Source organism: Jaculus jaculus, chromosome 1, assembly GCF_020740685.1.
Source record: "Jaculus jaculus isolate mJacJac1 chromosome 1, mJacJac1.mat.Y.cur, whole genome shotgun sequence".
Classification (NCBI taxonomy): Eukaryota; Metazoa; Chordata; class Mammalia; order Rodentia; family Dipodidae; genus Jaculus; species Jaculus jaculus.
Genome location: NC_059102.1, coordinates 163,443,358 through 163,464,644, shown reverse-complemented (window position 1 = coordinate 163,464,644; position 21,287 = coordinate 163,443,358). Strand labels below are relative to the sequence as shown.

General features: G+C 52.7%; 1 protein-coding gene across 2 annotated transcripts; it reads right to left on the bottom strand.

Moving 5' to 3' along the window:
• Positions 1 to 3,920: 3,920 nt before the first annotated feature.
• On the bottom strand, positions 3,921 to 21,227 carry Map4k2 (mitogen-activated protein kinase kinase kinase kinase 2). Of its 2 annotated transcripts, XM_004656637.2 has the most exons (32): positions 21,124 to 21,227; positions 20,949 to 21,006; positions 20,629 to 20,719; positions 20,484 to 20,548; positions 20,149 to 20,204; positions 19,841 to 19,888; positions 19,716 to 19,758; positions 19,266 to 19,338; positions 19,056 to 19,187; positions 18,914 to 18,976; positions 18,566 to 18,647; positions 18,368 to 18,475; positions 17,855 to 17,933; positions 17,705 to 17,763; positions 16,520 to 16,563; positions 16,399 to 16,437; positions 16,274 to 16,307; positions 16,061 to 16,169; positions 15,892 to 15,980; positions 15,775 to 15,816; positions 15,601 to 15,685; positions 15,424 to 15,503; positions 15,266 to 15,326; positions 15,056 to 15,173; positions 6,435 to 6,493; positions 6,255 to 6,358; positions 5,993 to 6,170; positions 5,025 to 5,093; positions 4,838 to 4,924; positions 4,559 to 4,629; positions 4,405 to 4,460; positions 3,921 to 4,299 (listed from the first exon to the last, which is right to left on the bottom strand). In XM_004656637.2, exons 1-32 carry the CDS (start codon positions 21,217 to 21,219, stop codon positions 4,212 to 4,214), a joined length of 2,466 nt encoding a protein of 821 aa, XP_004656694.1. In that variant the 5' UTR covers positions 21,220 to 21,227; the 3' UTR covers positions 3,921 to 4,211. The 2 variants fall into 2 exon arrangements, with proteins under 2 accessions (XP_004656694.1, XP_044997428.1); XM_045141493.1 differs by lacking the exon at positions 19,056 to 19,187.
• Between the last annotated feature and the right edge of the window lie 60 nt (positions 21,228 to 21,287).

Sequence of the window (21,287 nt, the reverse complement as noted above, 5' to 3'; positions counted from 1 at the left end):
CCAGGTGTGTCCCTGCCTGTCCACCACATTGGCGGCAGGGTTTCTTGCTCTGGATTCTTATTCTGCTGCCCTTATCTAAGAGCGCCCCTTGAGCTTCTGGTAAATTTTCCTGTCTCAGCCTCCCATCTCTTGATCAGCATGCTGAGATTACACAAGCCTGCTTTTTTTTTTTTTAACATTTTTTTTTTTAGATTCTTTATTTTTTTTGTATTAGCAACTTCCATGATTACGAACAATATCCCATGGTAATGCCCTCCCTCCCCCACTTTGCCCTTTGAAACTCCACTCTCCATCATATCCCCTCCTCCTCTCAATCAGTCTCTTGTTTATTTTGCTGTCGTGATCTTTTCCTCCTATTATGATGGTCTTATGTAGGTAATGTCAGGCACTGTGAGGTCATGGATATCCAGGCCATTTTGTGTCTACAGGAGCACATTGTTGTTGTTTTTCTAATATTTTTTGGTTCATTTTTAATTATTTGAAAGTGACAGAGAAAGAGAAAGAGAGAGAGGGTGAGAGAGAGACAGGCAGATAGATAAATGGGCACCAGTGCCTCCAGCCACTGCAAATGAACTCCAGACGCGTGCGCCCCCTTGTGCATCTGGCTAACATGGGTCCCTTGAACGGGGATCCTTAGGCTTCACAGGCAAGCACTTAACCGCTAAGCCATCTCTCCAGCTCTACAGGAGCACATTGTAAGGAGTGCTACCCTTCCGTTGGCTCTTAACATTCTTTCTGCCACCTCTACCACAATGGACCCTGAGCCTTAGAAGGTGTGATAAGAGATACTGCAGTGCTGAGCACTCCTGTCACTTCTTCCCAGCACCATGATGCCTTCTGAGTCATCCCAAGGTCACTGCCATCTGAAAAGAGAAGGTTCTCTACCAAAAGTGAAAGTAGCATTAATATATAGACATGAACATTAAGAGAAGTGCTTACTGGTCAGTTTGATGAGCACAGTATATACATTTAGCCAGACAGCAGCAGACGTTACACCTCTGGGGCTCATGACTACCCCTGTTTTTAACTTTAACTTTTTTTTTTTTTATTTTAGAGAGAGAGAGGGAGGGAGGGAGGGAGAATTGGCCCGCCAGATTGCATTAGCCACTGCAATCAAACTTCGGATGCTTGTGTCACCTAGTGGGCATGTGTGACCTTGCCCTTGCCTCACCTTTGTGCATCTGGCTTATGTGAGATCTGGAGAGAGATTAAACATGGGTCCTTAGGCTTTGCAGGCACCTTATCTGCTAAGCCATCTCTCCAGCCCCAGAGGTCTGCTTTCTATGTGGGCCTGGGGACCAAACTCAGGAAGTCCAGCTTGAGCAGTGAGTGCTTTGTCCACTGAACCTTCTCTCCAACACCCCAAATTATTTATTTTTATTTTTCAGGGAAGGGTCTCACTCTAACCTAAGCTGACCTGGAATTCACTATGTAGTTTCAGGGTGGCCTTGAACTCACAGCAATCCTCTTACCTCTGCCTACCGCGTGCTGGGGTTAAAGGCGTGCACCACCATGCCCAGCCCAAATTATTTAAGTATACATAATAGTTGTAGAAGCTAGAGGACATGGCAGGGAAACTTTATATAATGATTACTGAGACAAGAGTCTTGCTCTAGCTGGAGCTCACTGCATATACCAGGCTGGTTTTGCATTGGTGATGATCCTCTTACCTCTGCTTCCCAGGCACTGGGATTAGGCAGGTGCCACTGCCTGGGTTCATTGTATGTCTTTTCAAACACATAAGTAAAATTCTTTCAGTGACTGTTTTCCACATCTTGCCATCTCTGGCTTGTGGTCCCAACTTTGCTAGCAGCAAAGACTACCACAGGCCCATTTTTTTTAAAACAGTCCCCTTTATTTTTTTAAAGAAGGTTATATTTATTTATTTGAGAGACAGACAGAGAGAATAGGCACGCCAAGAGCCTCCAGCCACTGCAAACTCCAGATATATGTGCCACCTTGTACATCTGGGTTACATGGGTCTTGGGGAATGGAACCTGGGTCCTTTGGCTTTGTAGGCAAGCACCTTAACTGTTAAGCCATCCCTCTAGCCCTTTTTAAAAAAAAATTTTCATTTTTATTTATTTGACAGAGAAAGAGGGAGAGAGAGAGAATGGGTGTGCCAGGGTCTCCAGGCACTGCAAACCAACTCCAGATACGTGCACCCCCTTTGTGCATCTGGCTAACATGGGTCCTGGGGAATCCTTTGGCTTTGCAGGCAAACACCTTAACTGCTAAGCCACCCCTCCAGCCTTTTTTTTTTTTTTATGAGGTAGGGTTTCACTGTAGCCCAGGCTGACCTGGATGTAATTCACTATTTAGCCTCAGGGTGGCCTCAAATTCACAGCAATCCCCCTACCTCTGCCTCCCAAGGGTCGGGACTAAAGGCATACAACACCAAGCCTGGCTCTTATTCTTTTTTAAAAAACATTTTTATTGATTTAGAAGCAGAGGGAGAGAGCGAGAAAAGAGAGAAAGAGAATAGGTGGGCATGCACCAGTTTGTACATCTGGCTTTACTTGGATCTGGGTGGCTAGGTGCAGGCAAGCGCCTTTAACACTAAGCCATCTCTCCAGCCCTCACAGGCCCCTTTCTTTGGCACATCACAACCCTAATCCCTCTCTTCATATTGATACTGCAGGTCGGATGACTGGCCACAAGGTGGCACTGTCTATAGCCCACTACTCTGAGGACCCAGGGCCAGCTCTCCCTAGGAGGTGCCTAGAGTCAAGGGACCTGAACAATACACCTCTCCTCCCACCCTCACCTCCAGCATTCTGCCAAGACATCTGGGAAATTGCAAGCTAGGGATTCACTTTGTGTTCCTCTAATTCTGTTTGGCCCATCGGATGCCCTCCAGAGCTCAGAAGGGGGCCTCTCTCCCTCCTTGGGGTCTCTTTGGGGACATGGGTTATGATTCCCTCCCCTGGGCTGGCTTCCCAGAATCCCTTGTGGTCACTGGAAATGAGTGGTTAGGATTCTGCAGGAGTGTAGACAAGGAAACAATGACAACCCCAAGAACCATGAGCCTATTCACACGAGCTGCCATCTGCCCACTCCCACCCACCCAGCACTTCACTGAGCTGGCACAGTATTTGCAGCAGGCCCACCAGGCATGGGAAGGTCTCCTGCCAACACTTGCCCTGAATGTCAGCAGGCTGACTATGGGCTTTTGCTCCAGCTCCAGCTCCATTACCTGCTGCCCTCCCAGGCCCAGCCCTGCCCGTGTGTGCCATGGTACTTGTGTCCCTGAACAGAGCAGCAGGTCTGATTCTGGGGCCACACAGAAGCCCTAGCCTGGGGGTTCTAAGCTCTCTGCAAGGGAACCAAAGGAGGACAATGCAAAAACCATGCGTAGAACCACAGGATGACAGACATGCTCTGAGCATGGACTCCAACAAGGATAGACCCTGCCGGGCCATGTTGTGAGAGTCACCCAGGCCTGGTATGGAGCGTTATGAATACTTGTTAAAGGACCAAACACCCAGCCAGGTGTGATGCTGCACACCTTTAATTCCAGCACTCTGGAGGCAGAGGTAGGAGGATTGCTGTGAGTTGGAGGCCACCCTGAGACTATATAGCGAATTCCAGGTCAGCCTGAACTAGAGTGAAACCCTGCCTGCAAACAAATAAACAAACAGAAAAGGAGCAAACTCTTCATCTCCCAGGCTAAGGCTAAGCTAGCTGATAGCATTGGGCTGTGATGTAGGTGGGACCCAGGAAGCAGCTCCCGGTCATGGTTATAGAAAAAATGGAGGTGTCACATTCAGAAGCTGAGTGAAGGCCGTCCTGAGTAGTAGAACATGGAAGATAGAGGCCCTTGGGCCGGCTGTCAGCTGTGTTTGGCCTCCACAGAGCACTGGCGATCTGCCCTTCCATATGTGTCTCCCCCCCACCGCACACCAAAGGGACAAGTAGGGTAAAATTAACCAGCTTTAATACCAATATAATTCTCTCTCTTAAATACATGTTCCCTAGGACAGAGCCCAGGGCAGGCTCTTGGCAGAAACAGTGGAAAGGAAACGTGAGACAAAATGGAATGAATTGGAGCAGTCCCATCCTGCCCAGAGGCCCCCAGCACCAGGGGACTGTTGGCAAGGGAAGGCAGGTGGCCACAGCTTCCTCCAGTCCGGTTATTGCTGAGGGGGTGGGCTGCCTCCCCTCCCTACCCCCTAACACCCCTCATGAGGTCTGCCCTTCATGGCAACAGCTCAGTAGCTGCTCTGGTGGCCTGTGAGGATGTAAAGGTTGCTGTGTGCCCCAGGGTTATCGGTGGGAATGCTCTCCAAGATGATGTCTCTGGCAGGGAGAGGGGTGTGAGGTAAGCGAGGAGGAGAAAGGCGAGCCCACCCCCACCTCTGGCCTCAGCAGTACGTGAAGGGGAGGCAGTGAGCTATTGCCTACCTGTGGGCCCCCAACACTCGGAAGATTCTCGTCTCATCTGTGATCTCCTGGGTCACCTGGAAGACAAGGGGCACTGAGACCATCCCAGCAGCTCCTCTCCCGAGAAACAGGGACAACAGAGGTAGAGGCTGCCAGGCCCCTGAGCCATACTCACTTCATTAGTGTCCAGGCTGCGGCCTTGCATGCCGTGACTCCAGAAGGCTAGCACGCTGTCCTGCAGGCACACTGGGAAGGGAGGCCCCGTCAGTCCCATTACCCCCAGGAGGCAGGCAGCTTTGGCCCCACCTGACCAGGGCAGGGCCCCATGGATCCCTTAGTGATGCTGGTAGAGGAACTACAGGATCGGCTTTTGTCCCACTGCCAGCCGGGGACCCTGGGGCCACACCATTGCTATTGACTGTGGATGCACCCCACGGGTGCCTGGATCACTCACCCACAGTCTCAATGGGGAAGTCAAAGGTCAGCTCAGGGGCCAGTGTGGCAGTGGGCTCGCCCTGCAGGTTGACGATCCTCACACAGCCTGCACAGGGAGAAGGCTGGTGCATGGGCACGGGTGGGACAAAATACACACACACTTCACTCTCCACTTGCCCCCAGCCCTGATCCCGGGGGGAACTCACGTTCAAAGCTGACCAGGACTGTGTCCCTGTCCACCTGAATCACCTGCTGGGCTGAGCCTGGAATCCCCTCTGTGGGCAGAGAAGAGGCAAGGCCTGCCTAGCTGAACTGCCAGCCCACTGTGGCCCCCAGAGAACTTTAGGGGACATGTCATAGTCAGCCCTCAGACACGGGTGCCTTGCATTTCACCTCACAGAAGCCCCATGGGCTAGAACACCTGGTCATGACCTGCCCTCAGGCCCCACTAGGAACAGGGAAGAAGTTCCAGGAAGCTACAGAAGGTTTCCATCAGGCAAGCAGAGGGCGAGACAGTGACTCTCAATGTGGCCTGGAACAAGTCAAGTCACTTCTCTGGGTGATTCCTCATGAATAACCCAGACATGACCTGGGCCGTTGTAAGAATCAAGAATGAGTGCTGGAGACAGTGGTGGTTAAGGCACTTGCCTCAGGCCTGAGCACCGGCAGCCAGGTTTTCCTACCTGCCAAGCCCTTCAGTCCAATCAGATTGTTCTGGTTTTGTTTGGTGTTTTGAGACAGGCTCTCATGTAGCCCAGGCCAACTCACACTCACTCCTGTAGCTGAGGGTGGCCATGAATTCTGGAGCCTCCTGTCTCCACCTCTCAAGTACTAGGAATACAGGTGTGGGCGACCTCCCCAGCCTCGTTTTGTTTTTGAAACAGGCTCACACTATGTAGCCCATGCCGGCTTCGGCCTCATGATCCTCCCGCCTCAGACCCATTCATTGGGACCACCACAGGCTTGCATCACTACGCTCAGCCCGCTCGAATTCTATCTTTCTGCCCGGAAGCCCAGATGAAGCTTGTTGAAGGAAAGCTGAGTTCCAGACACCTCCAGGCAGCCCTCAGTGGGCCTCACAGTGGCAAGACAGACTGCAGGGCACCTGGACGGGCATCTCATCTTGGTCTCCCTCACGCATGCCCTCTCCCAGCGGCCCAGCCCTCTTGCTCACCAGGTGGGATGAGGATGTCAGGTGTCAGGCCCGCCTCCAGGGGCAGAACGTGGAACAGGACACGGCAGCCTGGTCCCTCGGGCCCCTCGGCGCCCACACACACCTGTGGCAGCTCCTTCCCGTCCAGCACCAGCGGCTCCAGCATCCCCGCTGGGCTGGGCAGGGGGCTGGAGAAGTTCTAGGAGGATGGCAAGAGCATCGGGTCTCTGCTGCTCCCTCAGGCTACCTGCCACCCACACCTGGGTCCCCCGTCACTTCTCACCTTCAGCAGCAGGAACTTCTGCAGCGGCTCGTACCACTGCAGCAGGAGCAGACTGGCCGGCAGGGCGGCCAGCAGGAAGGTACTGCCTGTGTAGGGGTTTCTCACTGCGAAAGGAGAAGGCAGTGGGCATGAGCTTGGCTTGTGCCATACCCTGCCCAGTCTTGCTCAGCCAGCTCTTACCTACACGACACTGGAGGCAGCCCTTGGTGTCGGGAATCTTAGTGGACAGTGCAAAGCGCCTGTAAGAGTGAAAAGGGCCCTGTGAGGTGGCCACTCTCATCTTCCTGCTTTACAGGGGACATAATGAGGTTCATGGGGGCAAAGGAACGTGTGTCTGTAACAGCCCCAAGGGAAGAAGGTCTGTAGCCATCTTGGGCTCTCCGGCCTAAGATTCTCTATTTTTTTTGTTTGTTTTTTGTTTTTTTGAGGTAGAGTCTAGCTCTAGCCCAGGCTAACCTGGAATGCACTACGTAATCGCACGGTGGCCTCGAATTCATAGCGATCCCTCCTCCCTGTGCCTCCCCAATGCTGGGATTAAAGGTGTGTGTCACCACGCCCAGCTTATATTCTTATTATTTATTTATTTATTTTCGTTTTTCGAGGTAGGGTCTCACTCTAGCCCAGGCTGACCTGGAATTCACTATGTAGTCTCAGGGTGGCCTCGAGCTCACGGCGATTCTCCTGCCTCTGCCTCCTGAGTGCTGGGATTAAAGGCGTGCGCCACCACGCCCGGCTTTATTTTCTTAATTTATTGTTTTTGTGTGTGTATGCATGTGGAGACCAAAAGCTGACGTTGGTGTCTTCCTCAGTTGCTTTCCACCTCGTTTACTAAGGCAAGGTCTCGCATTTGAACCCAGAATTTGCAGAGTCAGCTACTCTAGCGAGCCAGTTAGCCCTGGGATTCCACTGGTCTCCATTTCCTAAACCCTGGGATTATAGCAGCCACCCCACCCACCTGTTTGTCCATGCAGCATTTATGTGAGTGCTAGGAAGCTGAACTCCGGACCTCACTTTATTTTTTCTTTTCAGTTTTTCAAGGTAGTGTTTCACTCTAGCCCAGGGTGACCTAGAAATCACTATGTAGTCTCAGGCTAGCCTCAAAATCACCTTGATCCTCATACCTCTGTCTCCTGAGTGCTGGGATTAAAGGCATGCGCCACCATGCCCAGCTTCTCACTTTTGTTTTTCGAGGTAGGGTCTCACTCTAGCCCAGGCCGACCTGGAATTCACTGTGTAGTAGTATCAGGGTGGCCTTGAACTCACAGTGATCCTCCTATCTCTGCTTCCTAAGTGCTGGGATTAAAGGTGTGAGCCACCACCTCTGGCTTCACTTAAAATTTTTTTTCCATTTCTCCAGCCCTTAAAATATATTTTAGTTATGAAATTTCAAGCAAAGAGAGGAGAAAGAGGAAAATGGGCATGCCAGAACCTCCAGCCACTGCAAACAAACTCCAGATTCATGTGCCATTGCACATGTATCTGCACAGTTGTTACACTTTGCAGAGAAGCTCCTTAACCACTAAGCCACCTCTCCAGCCCTTAAAAAAAATATTTTTATTGCTGGGCATTGTGGCACGTGGTTTTAATCACAGTACTCCAGAGGCTGAGGTAGAAGGATTGCAGTGAGTACAAGGCCACCCTAAGACTACATAGTAAATTCCAGGTCAGCCTGGGCTACAGTAAGACCCTACCCTGAAAAACCAAACAAGAGAAAAAAAAATAATGTATTAATTTGCAAGCAGAGAGAGAGAGAGAGAGAGAGGAGAAAGAACAAGAGGCAGACAGAGAGGGTGCACCAGGGCCTCTAGGCACTGCAAACGAACTCCACATGCATGTCCCATTGTGCATCTGGCTTTACGTGGGTACTGGGGAATCAAACATGGGTTGTTGGGCTTTGCAGGCAAGCACCCTAACTTCTGAGCCATCTCTCCAAACCCTGGCTTCATTTTCTTTTCTTTTTTTCTTTTTTCCCAAGGTAGGGTCTCACTCTGGCCCAGGCTGACCTGGAATTCACTATATAGTTTCAGGGTGGCCTCGAACTCACCTCTGCCTCCCAAGTGCTGGGATTAAAGGCGTGTGCTACCACGCCCGGCTAATTTTTTTTTTTTTTTTTTTAACAGAGGGAGAAAGAGGATAAAGAGAATATGGCATGCTAGGACCTCTTGCCACTAGAAATGAACTCCAGATTCATGCACAAAAAATTCATGCCAAGCCGGGCATGGTGGCGCACGCCTTTAATCCCAGCACTTGGGAGGCAGAGGTAGGAGGATTGCCGTGAGTTCGAGGCCACCCTGAGACTCCATAGTGAATTCCAGGTCAGCCTGGGCTAGAGTGAGACCCTATCTCGAAAAACCAAAAAAAAATAAATTAATTAAAAAAAATAAAAAAATAAAAAAAAATTCATGCCAGCAGGCTTTGCAAGTAAATGCTTGTAAAGGCTGAGCCACTTCCCCAGCCTCCCCTTAAATTCTTTTGTTAAGTATTTATTTATTTGAGACAGACAGAAAGAGAGAAAGAACAGGTGTGCCAGGGCCTCCTGCCATTGCAAATAAACTCCAGATGCATGTGCTGCTTTGTACATCTGGCTTTATGGGGGTACTGAGGAACTGAACCCAGACCATCAGGCTTTGCAAGCAAGCACCTTTAACTTCTAAGTCAGCTTTCCAGCCTTCCTTTTAGTTTTTTAAAAAACTTTCTTTTTATTTGCAAAAGAGGCAGAGCAGGATGGGGATGGACACACCAGGGCCTTCAGCTGCAGCAAATGAACTCCAGATGCATGTGTTACCTTGTGCATCTGGCTTACATAGGTCCTGGGGAATTGAACCTGGGTCCTTTGGCTTTGTAGGCAAGTGTCTTAACCACTGAGCCATTTCTCCAGCTCTCAAACTTTTTTTTTTTTTTTTTGAGACAGTCTCAGTGTAGCCCAGGGTGACTTAGAACTCATTCTACAGTTCCAGGCTGGCCTGAAACTCACAGCAATCCTACTACTTCTGCCTCCTGAGTGCTGGGATTACAGGTGTGTGCTACTATGCCCAGCTCTGTGTAGTTCTGAGCAAGTCTCATCACTTTTCAGTGCTGTTTCTTTGTTTGCAGGTAAAGAAGTGAGAGTGAGCCAGAGGCAGGAGGATCACCATGAGTTCAATACCAGTCCGGGACTACAGAGCAAGTTCCTGGTCAGCCTGAGCTAGAGTGAGAGCCTACCTCTAACAAAACAACAAAAAGAAAAGAAAAAAAAAAAAGTGAATGTGGAGGCTGAAAGCTGAGCAGGCTCCTACTTGCCAAAGCTGCACAGAGCATGCTTGGCCCATTTCACAGATGGGCAAACAGGTCCCAGCAAGTGGAAAGACTTCAAATAGCAAATGGCCTGCCTTCTGCATATGGCTGCACCTGTGGGGCTAGTGAGTGGCTCATCTTTTCACAGGAAGCCCTCCACCTCCTCCACTCTCTGGTGACTGACCCTTCCAGCCATGTCTTCCTCTGGGAACTAGACTCCATGTCACTGCTGCCACCTCCTCCCAGTGACTCAGGCTCTGTCTGCACTTCTACCAGGAGCCTGAGAGGAAGCTGCCCTCTGCCCTCCCTCTTTCCTCCCACTCTCTTCTCAGCTGACCTTTGGGTAGGTCAGCAGCTTTAACTTTTTGTTTGGATTTTGAGTCTCACACTATCTCAGGCTGACCTGGAATTCACTATGTAATCTCAGGGTATCCTGGAACTCACCGTGATCCTCCTACCTCTGCCTCCTGAGTGCTGGGATTAAAGGTGTGAGCCACCACGCCTGGCTGACTTTAAATTTTTTTATTCATTTTGTTTCCTCTGAATAATTCCTTTTTTTTTTTTTTTTTTTGGTTTTTCGAGGTAGGGTCTCACTCTAGCCCAGGCTAACCTGGAATTAATTCACTATGTAGTCTCAGGGTGGCCTCAAACTCACAGCGATCCTACCTCTGCCTCCTGAGTGCTGGGATTAAAGGCGTGCGCCACCATGCCCGGCTTCAATTTCAGTTTTGTTTTATGTTCAAAGTAGACACTGACTATAATTTTTAGATACAGGCCCCAGGCTGCCTGTGACTTGTTGAGACTCTAGTAAGCCCTCTTCCTGAAGGTTCTGAATCAAAGTAGAGGCTCAGGAAGCCCAGAAGCCATAGGGCACCAGGTGCCAGCCTGAAGTGCACCTGGCAGGCAAGGATCCCTTCCAAGTGTCTCTACCACGGCTGCCACTGGCCTGACCTGTCTCTCTCCTCCACCTGGCCACAACAACATCTAAGTCCTTAGCCACCTGGTCACCTCTTGAGAGCTCCAGTACCTGCCTGCCTCAACTGAGAAAGGTCCCACTCACACACCACACTAAGGATGCATCTTTTTTTTTTCTTTCTTTTTTAAATTTTTTTGGTTTTTCGAGGTAGGGTTTCACTCTAGCCCAAGCTGACCTGGAATACACTATGGAGTCTCAGGGTGGCCTCGAACTCACGGCGACCCTCCGACCTCTGCCTTGTGAGTGCTGGGATTAAAGGCGTGCGCCACCATGCCCGGCTTTCTTTCTTTTTTCAAGGTAGGGTCTTGCTCCAGCCCAGGCTGACCCGGAATTCACTACATAGTTTCAGGCTGGTCTCAACTCTCAGTGATCCTCCTTGCTGTGCCTCTCAAGTGCTGGAATTAAAGGCATGCACCACCATGCCCATCTTTTTTTTTTTTTTTTCCTCCATAGTGTCTCGCTCTAGCCCAGGCTGACCCAGAATTCACTATGTAGTCTCAGGATAAACTCAAATTCACAGAGATCCTCCTACCTCTGTGCTAGGATTAGAGGTATGCCCTACCACACCCAGCTGAATATGCATCTTAACATTGCAAAATTGAATTCAGGGGCTGGGGAGACAGCTGTCAGTAATGTGCTTGCCTTGCAAGCATGAGGTCCTGAGTGAGCCCTAGAACCTATGTTAAAAAGCTGGGTAAGGGGCTGGAGAAATAGCTTAGTGGTTAAGGCACTTGCCTGCAAAGCCTAAAGACCCAGGTTCCACTCCCCAGAGTCCATGTAAGCCGGTGGCACATGTGCACAAGGTCAGGCATGCATACAAGATGGCACATGTGTCTGGAGTTCGACGGTAGTGGTCCTGGCATGCCAATTCTCTCTCTCTCATAAATAAAATAAAATTAAATTAAATTAAAATAAAATAAAATAAAAAGCTAGGTGTGGTGGCACATTTATAATCCTAGCTCTAGGGACCTGGGACTTGCTGGCTAGCCAGTCTAGGCTACTTGGTGATCTCCAGACCAGTGAGAGACCCTGTCTCAAATAGGAAGGTGAGGGCTGGAGAGATGGTTTAGTGGTGAAGGTACTTGCCTGTGAAGCCTAAAGATCCAGGTTCAATTCCCAAGTACACATGTAAGCCAGATGCACAAGGTGACACATGTGTCTGGAGTTCATTTGCAGTGGCTGAAGGCCCTGGTGTGTCCATTCTCTCTATATATGCCTCTCTCTCTTAAATAATAAATATTTTAAAAAATTGGGGGGCAGGTACTGGAGACATGGCTTAACAGTTAAGGCACTTGCCTGCAAAGCCAAAGGACCCAGGTTCGATTCCCCAGGACCCATGTAGGCCAGATGCACAAGGTGGCATTGAGTTTGTTTGCAGCAGCTAAAAGCCCTGGTACACCCATTCTCTCCCTCTCTCTCAACTACAATAAAAATTTAAAAAGAATTTTTTTTAAGCTGGGCGTGGTGGTGCATTCCCTTAATCCCAGCACTTAGGGGACAGAGGTAGGTGGGTTGCCATGAGTTCAAGGCTACCCTGAGACTACATAGTGAATTCCAGACCAGCCTAGGCTACAGCAAGACCCTACCCCCTCCCCCCCCAAAAAAAATAATAGAAAATAAAGAGGAAGGTGAGCCAGGCATGGTGGTGAACACCTTTGATCCCAGCACTTGGGAGGCAGAGGCAGGAGGATCGCCGTGAGTTCAAGGCCACCACGAGAACATAGTGAATTCCAGGTCAGCCTGAGCTAGAGTGAAACCCTATCTCGAAAAACAACAACAAAAAGGAAGGGGAATGGCACACAGGGAATGACAGCTGAGGTTTTCCTCTGGCCTCCACGCACACATGCACACACAAAAGTTGAGTTCAGCCTCCTTCTCACACTATGTCACCCACAGCTGATGACAGCTTCATTCTTCCTTTTGCTGGGCCAGAAGCCTTGCACTCAGCCTTGACTCCCTTTTCTCTTCATCTACCAGCCATCGCCAGGAAATCCTGCTGGCTCCACTTGCCAAACAGAGACGGAACCACACCAGTTTTCATTTCCTTCACTTCTACCACACCCACACCTCCATCACCTGATCACTCTGTAGCCTTCCCAGGGTTCCCGGCTCTCACCCCATCGCTCAGTCTTTGCCCTGGCAACTAGAATGATCCCATGAGGACCTCAATCTGAGTCATGACTCCACCCCTAGGCTACTGGCCTCCATATGACCACTGAACCCTCCTCAATCATATACCCCTCACTCTATTCATTCAGGCTTCCTTACTGTTGGTCAAGCCAGCTAGGTCCACTTGTCCTAGAGCCTTTATGCTGGTTATCTCTTCTGCCTGAATGGCCTTCCCCAGATATCCATAGGACTAGCCATCACCTCCTCTAAGTCTGTTCTTGTAGTGCTGGGGACTGACCCATATACTAGGGAAGCACTTTACCAGTGAGCAACAACCCTAGCCCTGTCCTCTTAAGTCTTGGCCCAAATAGGACTTTCTCATCGAATACTTTCTTTTATGAGAGAGAGAGAGAGAGAGAGAGAGAGAGAGAGAGAGAGAGAGAAAGAGAAATAGTGTGCCAGGGTCTCTAGCCACTGCAGCCATGTGTCACCTGGTGTGTCTGGCTTACATGGGCTCTAGGGAGTCAAACCTAGGTCCTTAGGCTTTGCAGGCAAGCACTTTAACCACTAAGCCATCCCTCCAGGCCCTACTTTATTTTTTTATATTTTATACATTTAAACAAACTCCAGACATATATATGTGCCACTTTGTGCATCTGGTTTTACATGGGTACTGGGGAATTGAACCCAGGTCATCAGGCTTTGCAAGCAAGGGCCTTTGACCAATGAGCCATCTCTCCAGTCCTCGCTGAATCCTTTCTGAGCGTCTCTTTAAAGTCCTCCTTCTTTTCCTGCTCTTCTCCATGGAGGATACTCTCAAACTATCACCTCTGAATAGTTGATTTTTTTTTTTCAAGGCAGGGTCTTGTCTAGCCCAGGCTGACCTAGAATTCACTATGTAGTCTCAGGGTGGCCTCAAACTCACGACAACCCTCCTACCTCTGCCTCCCAAGTGCTGGGATTAAAGGGATGCACCACCATGCTCGGAAATTTTTTCTCCCAGGTCTACCATCTGCCTCCTCCTCAAGCAAGTCATCAACGACAGGTACATGGATGTACCTGAGCTCCCAAATACTGTTTAGCGCATATAAGGCACCACATAGCTAGCAACTGAATGACTAAGTGGGTGTTCGCCCTAGCATCGACATGGCTGGCACCTCACAAACCACATAACAATGCTGGGTCGCTCATCTTCCACAATGAGCCCCTCTGCCAGATGACAAGCCCCACCCCATTTCCAACCTGTCCCCAGACCCTGTCATTTTGCATTCTAAAGACTGCTCCCACCAGGCCCAGTGGTAACCCCAGCACTTGGGAGGCAAAGGATTGTGGTGAGTTCGAGGCCAACTTGAGACTAGACAGTGAATTCCAGGTCAGCCTGGGCTAGAGCAAGTCCCTACCTCAAAGATGTACGCGCGCGCGCACACACACACACACACACACACACACACACACACACACACAAGGACTTCCTATTCCAGCTGAATACCTTTTTCATTTTTGATCTTCTATAACAGGTTCTCAGGTAGCCCAGGCTGGCCTCAAACACACTACATATCCAAGGATAACGCTGAGCTCCTGATCTTCTGGCTTCTATCTCTTGAGAGCTAGGGTGTATCACCACACCTAACTTTAACTTTGCTTCCTTCTGTGTGCGTGTGTTCTGAGACAAAGTCTGTCCAGCTCAGGCTGGCCTTGCACTTGAGATCCTCCTGCCTGGCTCCTGAATGCAAGGGTATTAGGCGTGAGCCACCGCAGCCCGCTTTGAAGCCAGTGAGCTGAATCACGGACAGCAGGAAGCATCCTCTCTAGTACACACAGGAATCCTTTTAAAATGCTGACGGTGCTGCTGCCCGCTGGACAGAGCCCAAGTCCTGGCGGGGCCTGACAGCACAGGAAGGGATCGGCCGGCCACCTGTGCAGCTCTTGGCCCTCAGCAGACAGCATGGCCTCGCAGCTTTGTCCCACCTACACTGGCTTCCCTCTCCTGGGAAGCTTCTTTCCTGGTTCTGATGTCTGGAAACTGTATATATTGAAACTCTGGGATCTTCTGGCCTCTCTGCACTTCCCAAGCTGGAGTGCTCCCTTCAGGCCCTCTAGCACCAGGCGCTCGCTATCTGCCGTGGATGCTCATCTCCCTGGTTTCTCCCAAGCAGCAGGAAGTTTCCCTGGACTTGGGTGCCAGAGCTATGAACTCTGTGGACATGAGCTCAGCTGACAGGTAAAGCCCATGGCTCCTGCCATCCGCAAAGCACGTTCCCATCCACTAAAGGGCCTGGTGGGCAGGAGGGGAGGCTGCCAATGTTACTGACTTAGAAGGAGATGACCTCAGGAAGGACAAGTGCCTAGGTGATGCCACTAGGTTCCCCATAGTCCCGATAGTGAGAGCAGCCAGCCGGCTAGCCAGCCCAGTCTTGCCATGCGACTGGTGCCCAGAGCTGACCTGGGGATGATGCGCTGGGTGAGGCGGTTGGTGGGGATGGAAAGGGGTGCCTGATGCTGCAGTCTCCGCTGTTCAAACAGGCCCGGGAGGTCATGCGCCCAGATATGAGTGGATTTCCCTGCATGGGAGGAAGTGGGGCAAGGGCCTTGAATGTCCAGATGTCTTTCGGAAGTGGGTGAGACAGAGCTCCCCGCGTCCCCCACCGTTTACCTGAGAGTGACAGCAGCACATTGTTCACGCAGTACAGCCAGGTGCAGCGCTGGGAGACGAGCTGGGGCCACCGAGACAGACGGGGAGGCGTTCAGCATCCCAGGGCCCCCGGGCCTCCACCTTCCCGCCCTCCGCCCCACCAAGGCTGGCAGCTTCACCTTCTCCAAGGTGTCTTCGTGAAGCTCATGCAGGTTGAGGGTGTAGACACCTTCCTCCGCCCCCACCACCAGGAACTGGTCTGCAGGTGTGGGCAAGAGGTCAGGGGTGGGTCCGTCCCTGTTCCCAAGCCTAGGAGTGTTCTAGGTGGCTGCTGTCCTCCACGACTCGAGGCCTACCTCGAGTCACAGGGTGAATCCAGGTGACAGCGGCGTGGATCCGCAACGGGCAGCCGTTGAAGACCTTGGAGAAGCAGGCGCCCATCTGTGGAGGAGGTGAGGTGCCGATGAGGGACGACTCAGGGGCAGGGGTGGTAGGGCTACAAAGCCAAGGGGCGGAGGGCCAACACTTACATGCACCTTGGGAGTAGGGGGAAGCCCATGGCAGGATGACCTCTAAGAGAGAAGGAAGCAGTTAGGGCCAAGGGGATGCCCCACTGCACAGTTCCCCCCACCCTGGGGTCCCCTTACCTTGGGATCCTCCCGCTGCTTCAGGGTGGCCCAGGCAGTGGGCAGCAGTGGGGGGCTGCTGGAGCTGGGTGGAGGTGGGGGCGGGGTTCCTGTAGGCACAGGCCATGGTGACTCCCAGCCCCAGTTCCCACCCCACGGTTCCTGCTGGCCTCCTAAGCCTGGGACTCACCTGGGGGGCTGAACTGAGTATTGTCCTCAGGAGTTGGCTCAGAGGATGGCAGCCCCAAGAATGGGGCCCGCTTGATGGTTCCCATGCCATCATCTGGGGAATTCAGCTCCTGGTAAGAGGGTTGGGGACCCAGCCTGGCTGTCAGCAGGTATGCTGGGACCTGGTCTCAGCCCTACTGCCCACCTCTTAGCTCCAGGCCCATCCTCTGCACACCTGGAGTTCTGAGGCTGGCCGGATGGTCAGGCTCCTGCAGAGATACGGCAGAAGGTACAACAGGGCGTGAGATGAGATGCCCAAAGCCAGATGGCCCTGCCTCATCCTGGGCACTAGCTCCTTACCTCTCCTCTAGAGCCTCCTGGACTGACTGCAACAGACTCCTGGACCAGAGGGAGAGGGGGTTCAAAGGTCGGCCTCCGTGGAAACTCCAACCCACCCCATAGCTTCTCTCCCCTCACTCACCCACTCAGCTCCTCCTTTCCAAGCAGCGTCCATTCCTCCTCCCACTGGGGGAAACCAAGGCAGATACACCAGGAAAGAGGCCGAGAGAAAGGGGAGTTGCAATCAAGAGATGGTAAGAGACAGCCAGGTATGATGGCATGCACCTGTTGTTCTTGCACTTGGGAGATGGAGTCAAGAGGATCAGAAGTTCAAAGCTAACCTTGGCTACAGAGAGAGCTGAAGGCCATGAAGGCCAGCCTGGGGTACTTGAGACAAGGTCTTAAAACAACGAAAAAAAGAGCTGGGCGTGGTGGCGCACGCCTTTAATCCCAGCACTTGGGAGGCAGAGGTAGGAGGATTGCTGAGAGTTTGAGGCCACCCTGAGAATACAGAATGAATTCCAGGTCAGCCTGAGCTAGAGTGAGACCCTACCTCAAAAAAACAAAAACAAAAAGACACGAAAAAAAAAGAAAAGCTTATAGGCATGGTGGTTGATGCCTAGAAGCCCAGCACTCAGAAAGCTGAGGCAGGAGGATTGCCATGAGTCCAGCCTCAGCTACAAAGTGAGTTCCAGGCCAACTTGTTAAGACCCTGCCTGAAAAGGAATAGAGGCCAGGAGAGAGGCTGGCACAGTGGGTACAACTATCATACCAGTACTTGGGACACTGATGCAGAAGGGTTCAGAGTTCAAAGGCTGCCTGGGCAACAGACCAAATTTAGGGCCAGCCTGAGTACCTTGTCTCAGCATTAACAAAAAAAAGAGAGATGGCAGGAGAGGACAAGCAGACAGATCTAACCTATCTGGTAACAGGAAGAAGATGTGGGGAAGAGACAATGAGAGACAAACTAGAGAGACCAAGAGATAAGATAGCAAGGCAGCAGGGCAGAGAGGGGGCACTATGGGAACCAAGAAAGGTATTAATGTGAGAGCACAGTGTGACACAATCCTGTGACAAAGCCGTGGGGCTAAATGGGGGCCTTGGGCCTGTGAAAGGCCCAAGTTTTAGAAAGGTGTGGTCAGCCTGCCACCTTCTAGCACTGTCTAAAGGAAGCTGGTCCAGGAAGGAGCCCCTAGCCCCAGGTGACACAGGAAGCCCCTGCTTCAAAGCAGCCTTGATGTGAGCTGCTCAGCCTCCATCAGAGCCCTGGAAGCCATCCCGCACCCTGCCCTCCGCACCCTGCCCTCCCACACAGCCAGCACCTCACCGGTTCACTGAGAGGATCTGTCTCCTTCCTGCGTGGGGCACCGAATTTCACTTGGTGAACTGCAGGCCCAGAGTATAGGGTTAGAGGGCCAGAGCCTCAGAGCAGACTGCCCAAATAAAACCCATGCACACACAGCCCTGCCAGACTCACACTGGATCTCAGAGGGGGTCCTCTCAGGTGGGCCATGCTGCCCCCGGGAATGGATGGTGTCTGGAAACATGTCATATGTCTAAGAAAGAATAACAGCGGGCTGGTACGCAATACTCACCCCTACCAGAAATTCTTCCAGGTGCCTAACACCTGTTAGAGTGGTTTTCCTTTTCACAACAACCCTCCGAGATTAGTGTTAAGCAGAAGGGCCCCTTCACATCACAGACAGGAAAACTTGTATAGAGTGTCAAGAAACTTGACCAAGATCATTCCGAACACAAGAAGACCGCTTAGTTACAGGCACGGTTTGTTTGCCTGGGCCCGAGTATGGCAACCTATCAAAGAGTTCAAGGAGGCAAGACTCCCATCAGAAGATTCCCCACGGCTGGGCTCAACTGGAGGGAAGCTCTGCACAGAATGAAATTACACAAGCCAGAGACTTTGACTGATGTCACCTCTGGGCTCCTTCCAACCAGGCCAGGCCAAGATCTGGTTCATAGAGCCCCACCTTACCTCCAGCTCACAGTCTTCAGGGGAAGGGGTTCCCAAATGGGGGTCACTGGCCTTGTCGAGGAGCTGGGTGAGGAGGGCCCGAGGGAGCTGCTGGGTTGTAAATGGGTGCTGGAAGTGAGAGGGTTGATTAGAACGACCTCAATCCTTGAGGCCCTGCTCTGGAGCCCCGAGCCCCCAGGTCTGCCCCCAGCCGCCTACCTGCAGAAGTTTCTCAGCAGTTGGCCTCTTCTTGGGGTTCTTGGTCAGGGCCAGCTTTAGGAAGTGGTGGAAAGTCTGGGTCCTAGTGGGCACAAGAATCCTCATCCAGACCCCAGTTAAACCCCATGTAGGGCATTGTGCCAGCCACCCTGCCACTGCTGACCCTTGCTGGACCTGCCCAGGAGGAGCAGCCTGGGTAGGTCAACACCTCTGCTATACCACAACCGTGCCTCCATCATCAGCTACCTGCCCTTCTCTCCTGTCCACAGCCTGGGCCCAGAGTGAGGACCAGGCTCCCCACCGGGGCCTGGCAGAAGAGCGTCCCAGCCGTGGGGGGTAAACCCTCACCAACGCATCTTGTCTCTCAGCTTGGGTGGTTGGAAGCTGCTCTTCGACATGAGCATCAAGGCCCTGAGGAGGGAGGTGTGAGGTCGGGGTCAGAGATCAGCAGGGGCAAGGGTCGCAGGGGGGAGGCATTTACAAGGCTGACCTCATGGGGTGCAGGTGGAATAGTGGGGGCTGCAGCTCGCCTAACTCGATGGCAGTGATACCCAGGGCCCAGACGTCACACAGCTCATTGTAGCCACCCTTGCGCTCCACAGCGGCTACCTCCGGTGCCATCCTAGAGGTGGGGTTACAGATGGGATGGCCAGGCACCCTACTTGTGACCCTTGCCCCTCTGGCCAGGGCACTGTCTCACCAGTATGGTGTGCCAATGAAAGACTTCCTCTTGGCCACAGATGCTGTCAGTTCCCCTGACACCCCAAAGTCCGCTGCAGGAACAAAAAGTGGTTCTTACTAGCCCCAGGGCCCTACTTGCTTCCACTCCCATTGCCTAAACTCAAGATGCACCAGGTAGGGCTCAGATGCAGCCACAGCTGTCGCTGGCCAGGCCTGTCCTGGGACGGGTCACCCACCCTCCATCCACAGCTGGGTGCACAGTCCCATGTCAGACCTTCTCTCTTGTCCACAGCCACAGACCCATTCCAAATCCAACTTCAGCCAACTACCAGCAGGCAGGAAGTACTGTTTGCTTTCCTAACTGGGGAAACTGAGGCTTGAGCAGTAAAGTGACTGGGACCCCAAAGCACTGGAGTCCATGTTCTCTATGGCCTCAGAACCCTTTCCCTAATGGTGCCCCAATACTGACCCAGCTTCACATCGCCCTGCAGAGTGAGCAGAAGGTTGGCGCCCTGAGGAATGGAGAAGAGACTCTAGCCAGGTGCTCCTGAACCTTCTCCTCCCTCCCTCACCATGCCCTTGGCTGACTCCTACCTTGATGTCACGGTGGATCTTCCCCTGAGAATGCAGGTGGTGGAGCCCCTGAGGACAAAGAGGAGCCCCTGAGGGCATCTACCTAGCACTATCCCTTCTCCTGAACCCCTCCTCGGGACTAAGGCCCCCCCACCCAAGCCGCTTCCTCCTCCCCTCTCCTCAAACAGGAAGTGACTGAGCCAAGAGGGAAATGGGCTGCTTCCGGCAACAGGGCTGGGGCCCCTTCCCCTAGGACCCACAGCCCCTGGGTTAGCCCAGCCCAAACCCTCCAAGGGATTCACATGAAGGCTGTCAGTTGGCCCAGCTACCTTCAGTGCTTCCCGGCAGACATAGGCTATCTGCCGTTCCTCCAGGGGCCCAGTTGCTGAAATGGAAAGCACTGGGGCTAGCACTGAGATATAACGACCCTTCCCAGACACCCCGTGTGGGTGTGAAGCAGACAGCACTTGCTTTGGGAAAGGGGTGGCTAACATTCCCTAGCACCTCAGGCTGGGGTTCTGGGCCCAGAGAAGGACAGTGTTGCTCTCAAGGTCACACAGCTAGTCAAGAGTAGAGAGGAGCCCGAGTTTAGCCTGCTCCCCTTCCGCCCTCATATTGGGTGGGGAGAAGGCCGTGCCTCTAGGGGCTGGAGCCTGGTCCTCACCGTGGTAAATCTCCTGCAGGGACCCCCCTCCACAGAACTCCATGCAGATCCATAAGCGGTCATTCCTGGGGAGACAAGGAGCTGGGGTGGATACACAGCAGGCCACATGGGGGCTGCCTGAGGCAGGAGGATAAAGCAACCTCACCTGAGGTAGCTACCAATGTAGGCCACCACATTGGGGTGGCGGCACTCACGAAGGATGGTGATTTCCTGCTGGAGAGAGCTGATGTCGTCCCCTGGGGAGCACAAGGCATTATGGGGGGAGCACACAGGGGTCGCCCTGACTCAGTGCCTCCATCTGCAAACTGAGTACAGAGTGCCTCCTTCTGAGCTAGGCAGATGCCAGGCCACTGTACCTCCTTGGGTCTGCTTCCCAGAAGAGCTCCAAAATGTCAACTCTCCGCCCCTGACAGCGCGCCCGCGCCCTGCCTCCCTCCTGCGCAGAAGCCCCACCCGAGCCCTCACCTGGGTCTAGCTTGACGATCTTCACCGCGGCCAGTTCAGACGTGACCGTGTCGCGGGCCTGCGGGGAGGGAAGCGGGATGAGGAGAGGCGGGGCTGGGGGCTGGCTAGCTCCGCGGCGGGGAGCGCGGCGGGCACCCTCTCCCGGAGCTCGTGCCCGTCCTGCCGCCCGGCGCACCTTGTAGACGTCGCCATAGGTCCCGGCTCCCACGCGCTGGAGCAGCTCGAAGCGATCCCGCGGATCCTGCAGCGACACGTCCCGCAGCAGCGCCATGGCCCGGCGCCGGGCGGGCCGGCGGGCGGGCGGGCGCGAGCTGCGGAGCCGGCGCTGGGCACCGCGGC

Coding starts and splice junctions, on each gene's coding strand:
- Map4k2 (XM_004656637.2), bottom strand. CDS start 21,219: ATGGCGCTGCTGCGGGACGTGTCGCTGCAGGATCCGCGGGATCGCTTC. Junction 20,720..20,948: donor GATCGTCAAGCTAGACCCAG/GTGAGGGCTCGG, acceptor TGTGCTCCCCAG/GGGACGACATCAGCTCTCTC. Junction 6,171..6,254: donor AGAAGTTCCTGCTGCTGAAG/GTGAGAAGTGAC, acceptor CCATCCTCCTAG/AACTTCTCCAGCCCCCTGCC.